Here is an 8,789-nt window from a genome sequence, read left to right on the forward strand (position 1 = left end):
AATCATTTGGATACACATGAGCTATTAGATAAACATTAAAAACATTAATGATTTTAACTTAATTAAAGCACATACCTTTATCAGCTTATGGTTAACATTTCTATCATTTCATTGCAACACATATTTATGTATGTGCACATAGATATAGAAATAAAGGTGACACCATAATCTAGTTTTTATATAAGATTTTATCTAATACGTAAATTTAAATACATGTACAAGAAGATAAAATAATCTTCTAAATAAAGTATGTATTTAGATATACATAATAAGAGATACAACCTTGGATAAAAACATATAATATGATGTCAATCTTATAAATACATCTACATGCAAGTAGATAAATATATTATAATTTATCCTTGATTCATAACCTTCAAATTCTTTTCCTTATCTATTCAATTCTTTACTTGAAACCGAAATGTACATTTTGCATTTGATTCACGATGGATCAAGAAAACAAATCTTGGTAAATAGATCATGAGTTACGGTTGACGATCTGGAAAGCCTTTTATTTATGGAAGCCGTGAGAGACCAAGAATATAACAAGACCATTGAGTCTCATTCCTCACAATATCTCTCTCCATTTTTCCTTACGTTTTTTCCCTCTTCATATTTCCTTACCACGATATTTCTATTTCATTGAATACTTTTGCTGAAGGACATAATTGGTAATCACACTGAGGTTTGCATTTGGAGTTATTTCCGTGAAGGAACTGATTATTAGCGTCCAGCCAAGGCTCCAATACAATCTGAACTTACCAAGTTATGTGGTTGACTTACCATAACCAAATGATTTATAATATGTTTTTATCATATACCACTGCATTGTATTTACAGCAATAAGATAAAGTTCCTTGAAATGCCATACAACATCCTTGTTTGATATCATTGGATAGTTCCTCCTTAAGTCAGAACTTCTCATGATATGATTTCACATCTTTATTTTACTATTGAATGTCAGAATCAAATGGTATTTATTTTGCAAGTCTTAAGATTATATAATTCTCAAATCACAGAAATGTGATATGCTGAAAACATGTAATATTCTTATGTCTGTTGAGGATCAACATAAGGAGTTGGTTGCTCTGAGATTCAAACACCTAGGACTCACCCAGCTGTATAGCTAAGGAAGAGATATAGAGGTGGGATAGAAATCTGCAATAACATGGAAATAAAAATCAGACGTGGCATAACAATTCTATATTATTTTTAAAAAGAAAATCATTTAATAGCTCATGCATGTTCATACTTATTGTCCTCATGTTGTCAAGTCGAGCGGTGGTGATCGGATAATTGAACCCATCCAAAAACCTTGGCCAAAGTCGTTAAAGGCATGTTTGTCAATCTATGATCACTTGATGTCAGTAGTGTCAATTATTCAAACATGTCTGTCCATAACTGTGCAAACATTCTAAACACTGGAAATGCTTAGGTGGTTGGATTAGAAGTATCCCAAGCCTGATCCTCGGGTAGGGAGGGTCTTTCTATTCAATAGATTCTATGGAAATGAATATGGTCCGAGGTTGGGAGGTTAAGCCTAAGTCAATGCTTCTCCTCTTACCGAAAGCCAAGGCTTGCACAATTAGTTAAAGACTCGCCAGTTTCTTCTTGTATGTTTCTTCTATCCATTCCGGATATGGATTTATATTCCTCTTGTAACTGATCATGTAATTACTTTACTATATGCAAGGGAAGATAGGAAATCATTATTTCAGTTACTCTAATTAATCATTATTTCAATTACTTCAGTTAATTATTATTTCAGTTACTTTAGTTAATCATTATTTCAGTTACTTCAGGTTAATCGTTATTTCAATTACTAAGTATATAGTTATCTCAGTTACTTCAGTTAATCGTTATTTCAATTACTTCAGTTAATCGTTTTTTCAGTTATTTCAATTTAATAGTTATCTCAGTAAATTGTTAGTAGTTAAATCAGTTATTGTCTCATGAAATGGATTAAGAATGTTTTGTTTCAAAAGTTGGTTGAAGAAAACTCTTTCATTTCTATAAGAAACCAAATACTAGTTCTTCTTTATTTTGTTATGAAAATCCATTTGTTACAACATGGTTGTGGCATCTTGGGTATGTTATGACAGCACTCAGAGAATGGTTGAGGATCTGTATAGGAAGGCTCAAAAAGGAGTAGAAGGAGATCGGCTTATTGCTGATTTGCAGGTAATCAAAACCGCCCTTGAATCTATGAATCAAATTATTTATGTTTTCTTTTCAGCAGGGATTATATTCTTAAGGTTGTTGGAATATATGTTGATCAGATGAGTAAAGGAGAGAATGAGATTATGGAGCTCAACAGAAAGCTTAAGTATGTTCATAAGGCATTGGAGAAACGCAAATTGCTTTTCAAAAAGCAGAAAATCAAGTCAGGACCACAAACCATTCTCAAGAGCATGAGAGTAAAGAAAGGCAAGGGTTTTTCCAAGAAGTAATTAATAAACTTGATAGCATTCAGCAGACTTATGACTTGGATAGTTGTCCCAAAAGACTAAGTACGAAAACTTCAGATCACATTTAGCGTGTAGACAACCCTTTGTTTGAAGTAGATGCTGATTGGATAATTGAGAACCCGATATTCAAGTCCAATGACAACACACTCATTGATTTTGGTCAAGGGTTCCAAATTGACAATTGTAGTAACCAAGAGGTTGTCGCCTTGATAGAGGGACATAACGTTTATTACAAATCAGCCTGGGATACAGATGTGGCAAGTATTATAACTAGAGTGCATATAGTGAGGGGCAGCATTGTGGCAATTGAGCAGCTGGTGTACTCCACCCATAATGGGCACAAAGCAACAATATAGTACAGATAGTTGGGATCCAAGAGGAACATTCCCATTGTTCATAATGTTTCCTAGAGTTGGTTGGCACATAGTTGAGTTCTCACAATTATTTGACCACAGTGGTGTTTGTGATATCAATTGGAGTGAGATTCTCAGTCGGATTAGGGATCTTTTTGTATATGATGGTAGCACACATAAAGTTGTTCTGGTTGAATATGCACATGAGATGGTTTGCGATCCAGGTGTTGACCATATGTATCTATGGATGTTGAAGATTTTATTGTAGTTCTACTCAATTTGAGACTGGATGCGATAATAATCAGAGTTGTACAGCCTATAAATGCAGCGATACTTTATAGATTATTATGAGATCCAGGGATGTGGTTGATGGATGGGTTGCATTTGGACACCTTGCTTTGCAGTGTGGCAGGATTTATTTTCAAATTGGACCACAGAGCTACCTGAAGATTCACATGGGATCCTGGTACTAATTGTTTGAGGATAAGCAATCTGGAGGAGGGAAGATTTGTAGCGTCCCCTTCTTGGGACATTAGAAACTTTAAAGACATATTCATATAATATTAAAATTGACTATGAGAGTGTGAATTAAATTTATAAAAGGCCTATTTAATATTATAAAGTGGGCAAAAAGTAACAAGGAAGGATAAGACGAAAAGACAAAAAGGGAGTCGAAGAGTCACAGCTTTTAGGATTAAAAATGAGAGAGTCTCATTCATTCAGATATGCTTGGTTTATGATTCAGATTTCAGTTTCTCTCTTGTGAGAGTTATTCGGAAAGCTTCGGCTTTCATCCAGCAAGAGGACAAAAACCTTCGTGCGGGAGACAATGGATGTAAACCCATTGTCCATAGAGACGTCACATCAAGTGTCTCATATGTGCTTACAGGTTCTTTTCTTAGTATTCCAATTTGACTATAAATTTGTGTTTAAGATTGGATCTTGAATGTTGGTTATTGTATTGCTAATGTATAATGCAATAGCATATTTCAAGGGATTTTATGAGAATTTATGGTTTTATATTATTGGTTTATAATGTAACTTCATATGTTTATGTTTTGAATATTATTTTGAGAAAGGAACGGGTAAAAATCTATTGGGGATATTTCACAACCATTCCACTAGATGCAAATATAGGGAAACATTTGGAAGGTCACCTTATCAACCATTTCTATAATTTTCACATATTTGCCAAGCTTATTACACATTAACTTGTAAGAATCCTCATTCCAACATTCCTATGGAAGGTTTCGTAGACCCATCCATATCGGCTATGTTTGAATGATCTCCTTTGTTGGGTCAAAATTTGTTTCCCACGGCTTCATATAGAAAGCTTTCCCTTCCGACATGTAAGGCCCACTATACAAAATCAGTTCTCTGTCATGTGCACACCCTATGGTCACCATATAAAACCCATTCTCCAACATTTTGAAACCTCTCACATGCCCCCATTGCCTATGACACCAGTTTTTAACTTTTGCTATAGTTGGCCATTCCCCTCCCCATTTCATAAAAAAAACATGGCTCTTTAAAAAACTTATAGACTCTTCCCATACCTTATGTTTCAAATCCAAGAGGATTTATAATGAGGAAGTTGACTACATTGCTGCCTACATGAGGAATGTTCTCATTGGGCAGTTTTTGGCTTCCATTCAAATATTGATGCTATTCAAAACTAGGTTATAAAAAGATGGTACATGGCTAGTTGAATTCAAGCGGCTGAGATGACAGACAAATTTCTTTTTTTTTCCAATATTCAGAGGAAAGCGTGAGAATTTTGCAAGAAGGTGCTTAGTTCCTTCATTAATCTATCCATTAAATGGTCTACTAGTTTTGATGCTACCAAGAAAACCTTGGTTTGATCTCTATATGACTTACACTGTCAAGGCTCCCTTCAAAGTTTTGGCATGAACAAGATTTTTATGTTATTGCAAATTCTTTTGGTCAATTTTTATCTATTGTCAATGTCACAAAATTCTATTCAATGTTTGTGTTGGCAATAATATGGTTTGGCAAAAAAAACCACTACGAGTCCTTGCAAGTCTTCTTATATTTCCATGGAGTTGGGCACTTCTAATAATCATGTTAAGGTGTCAAAGGACGTCACCATTGTCAAAAAAAAGGTACCGCGATTTCTCCTATGATTGAGAATGATAGTCAAAATGTTGTCAAAGAGCAACATAATACAAAGAACAAAATAAAGGTTATTGATATTTTGGTTATAAGCCTTATGGAGGAACTAAAGGGATATGCCCTTAAGGACATGAGTAAGCCTAATGCTGCAACTAAGTGTCAAATGGCTCAATTTTCTCCTCTTTGAGGTTGACTGTTGAGGATTACAACTCTACTTGCCAAGATTAGTTTGCTAGTTTTGGTTTTAGAACTCTAATGCAAGAGCATCTATGTCCACAAGTGATCCTACGTCACCAAAAACATTTAAATTTAGCTTTTGGTTCTGGTTCAATTTTTGGTTGGTTTTCTATAGTTCTTCGTAAGTCTACTTCTAGAGGAATTTTTAAGATTAATTTGACCAAGTAAATGTTCTGTATCGTAGAGCGCTCTAATGGGTATCTCTAATTTGAATTTGATGAAAAAAATGAAGAAAAGCAACTAAGTTATAGCTGATCAAAGGTTTTGGCTTCCTTAGGAACTAGTCAAAGTTTAGTCAAGTTCCAAAAACCTCTAGAACAGAGACAAGTTCTAGTTCCTAGTGAAATCAACACAAAGTTTCCTTTAGTTTTTGGCTGAGGAAAGATTCCACCATGTTAAAGAGCCTACAAGGTGTCTTTCTTTGAAATTTGGACAAAACTAAACAAGTTTGGGCAAAGTTAGGAAGATTTGAAGGTTAAGCCCAAATCAGAAACATGTTCAAGAACACTCTAAACCCTAAAGAAGTTCTAAGTTCTCTCGGAACTATGAATTGTCAATATTGATGAAGATTCATTCTTTTCTTCCTTTCAAATTTTTCTAGTCAAAGCCAAGAAGCATTCTTGGAACAATAAAAACTCTTGACAATTCCAAATCAGAAGGAGATTGTGATATTGCTATCAGGATTTAACTGTGTAATTTTGAGTCGAACTCATTGACCCATGTTTCATGAGTAGTGATTCAACATGAATCCATCTCTCATGAGAATAAATGGAACACTTAGCACTCATTGGATCTAGGTGATGCTCATAGGGGTGAAGCACCAGGAATTCCCGGGAGGTCAGGTGGGTGACCTCCCGAGAAGTCCTGGTGCTTCACCCCTGTGAGCATCACCTAGATCCAATGAGTGCTAAGTGTTCCATTTATTCTCATGAGAGATGGATTCATGTTGAATCACTACTCATGAAACATGGGTCAATGAGTTTGACTCAAAATTACACAGTTAAATCCTGATAGTAATATCACAATTTGACTTGCTGTGGAAATTATCTCCTACTTATCAGAAGGAGATTGCTAACAAATAAAAGAGTGCTCAAGTTCCTGCAACAATTTGAAGCTCTAGTATTCATAAAGAATCCTAAAACACACACAATTGTGCCTATGTGTCAAGTTCTCAAGAAAGGTTTTATCCTCAACAATCTTGGAAGGCATGGGTTCTTAAATAATCCCATAACCCCAATAGCAAGCATACATGTCTAGTTAGCAATAAGGATAATAACTTAATGACCAAAAGGACAAGGTGTTTGTAATGTCCTTTTTTGGGATCACCCTTTATTTTGCTCTAAATTTATGAATCTAGATGAAACAAAGAGCAAAATGTAATTAAACATGTAATTCTTACTCAAGGAATAGAATGAGATAAGCCTACTTTGGAAACCTGTAATCAAATTAGATAATAATGTAGAGATACTAATGAAATATATATACACACATATTGATCTATACAACAAATCTCATGATTACAAGGGAGCTCAAACATAATGAGGGTGACGTTGGGAGACACGATGGAGTGCCCAAAGTATTCTATACCTGGACCCAATAACAGGAACATATCCTCTGTGGCCTCATGTGATCCTTAACCATCATTATGAGGTGGTGTACCAAATGAGAGCTTCAAACCTTCCCTCTCCATCATGTCAACCCCTCCCTTTATGATTAAAGATTCCTTCCTAATTCACTTCAAATAATTGATCCATGTGAGGATAGCAGGGGAGCTGCAAGAGGGTGCCCTTGACCTTGACCCTAAGTTCCAAGGCAGACCTTATCCTCCTTGGCCACAAATGGTCCCTAACCATCAATATGAGGTTGTCCCATGTCATCCGTAACCATCATTATGGAGTAACATACCTAGAGGGAAACTCACTATTCCCCATCCAATAAAACCTTTGGATGCTTTTACTAATTTTATGTACTAAATCCCAATTCCAAGATAATTTTTTGGACAGGCAAATGTTTGCGTAAGTCAAAATTTTGAAGCTATGCACTAGAAAAAACATGAAAGACGGTTCCAAACAGAATAAACAATGTATCTTATTCTAAGCATTTTTAAAAAGTTCGACAGAATATCAAACGCCCAACCCGGCACTTTAGGACCAATTATACGAGTGAAATGGATGCGTATTAAATTGAAGTTAAAATTATCACGAACACTTCTTCCACTTAAAATTATCACGAACACTTCTTCCACCAATTATTCTTATTTTAACAAATGATCAAGGAATATTATGTGCCGTCTAGTTGCAATATATTTTCCTCAACAATGTACTTCAGAAATCCTTGATGTTATTATTTTTTGTGAAGATCCAATGAGCTCAAACGCCATCTTCAACACATTCTGGGGTTCGCTGGATCGCATTCTTAAATTTTACAAGTATAGATCTCCCTCAAATGTACTCCATTCTCACCTTATCACAACCATTACGAAATGATCCATTTTCATGTGCCAAAAAAGGTAGAAATCACTGTAATACATGGCGGAACATTTTACATAACTACCTGACAAATGATTTGCGGTATTTTTGCAAAACTGAAGAAAAAACTCCAAAGAAAGATGCCCTTATCATGAAGCGCACTTTAAATTATCATCTGTTCTACTGCGAATGTTTCCGCTAAATATAGCTAACAAGCATAGTCAGTACTCAGGACCCGAGAGAAGCTCGAGAACCTGGCATGACAGCGAAGTATACAGCGTGTTCAAGATAGATTACTCACTTCATGTCTCCCAGCAATTAGGATCATTGGTACTTACCCTTTACGTTTGGTGGGATCGTAAGGGTCTTTCTGGTTCCGAATCTCAGAGTTACAGCGAAGAGAGAGAGTTTCTCCGGGAGCATGAGCATCGTCATCATTCTGTGAAGCTGGGAAGAAGCGAGCAAGAAGAGCGTCAATTGTGTTTCCTGGGCGAGAGAAAAAGCGGACAATGGAAGCGCCCAAAACACCGCCGATGACGGTGCCCGTGGACACCAGCAACAATTCCCGCGCTGTTAGAGATGATTTGAGGATGATAGCCATTGCTAAGATTAGAGTATACAAATGTGTACTGCGAAATGTATGTTGAGCTTTATTGCGCATGCACTGCTCACACGGCCCCGCCACTGTTTCCCTCCCCTCGCATTGCAACGACTAATTATGAATGTTTATGAATATGTGACTTCCACAATCACTTTAAACCATGTAGCTCACCTTTTATTTTCACCTGCCACTGCCTTTGAACGAGGCATTATATTTGACGCTCCTCCCGCTTTTGCATGTCAAAGATTCAAAGGTGTGTGGATGTAAAGGCCCGTGGCTATACAGCCACGAAAATGCACTTCCTTTACATTGCTTTTTCTAACTTTTTAAAAAATTAACAAAGTTCTCTCTTTTGTATGGAAGTGCATTTTCGTGGCTGTATAGATGTTGCCGATATAAAGAAACACATCTAGAGTAATAGTGTCATCATTATGAACCGGAAATTGCGGAAGAAAAATCAATTGCATAAAAGTAGAAAAATCAAACTAATCATTTAACAATAATTAATGAGTACAACATTTAAATCTTG

The 8,789-nt window shown here is 35.8% G+C and overlaps 1 protein-coding gene across 10 annotated transcripts in view; it reads right to left on the reverse strand.

Annotated features, from left to right (window-relative positions):
• Positions 1–8,483, reverse strand: part of LOC149573299 (Cytidine/deoxycytidylate deaminase family protein) — a 235,551-nt gene extending 227,068 nt beyond the window's left edge. For 3 of the 10 annotated variants that reach the window (XM_089814513.1, XM_089814514.1, XM_089814512.1), the window contains exon 1: positions 7,998–8,413. In XM_089814513.1, the coding sequence (XP_089670639.1) occupies positions 7,998–8,320 (323 nt within the window). In that variant the 5' untranslated portion in view covers positions 8,321–8,413. Of the gene's footprint in view, positions 1–7,997 lie in introns of all 10 variants that reach the window. The other 7 variants (XM_089814506.1, XM_089814511.1, XM_089814507.1 and 4 more) reach the window with 5 other exon arrangements.
• Between the last annotated feature and the right edge of the window lie 306 nt (positions 8,484–8,789).

The sequence above is a fragment of the Cupressus sempervirens genome, chromosome 2, assembly GCF_028749045.1.
Source record: "Cupressus sempervirens isolate cs-2001-9-10 chromosome 2, ASM2874904v1, whole genome shotgun sequence".
In the NCBI taxonomy this organism is placed as follows: Eukaryota; Viridiplantae; Streptophyta; class Pinopsida; order Cupressales; family Cupressaceae; genus Cupressus; species Cupressus sempervirens.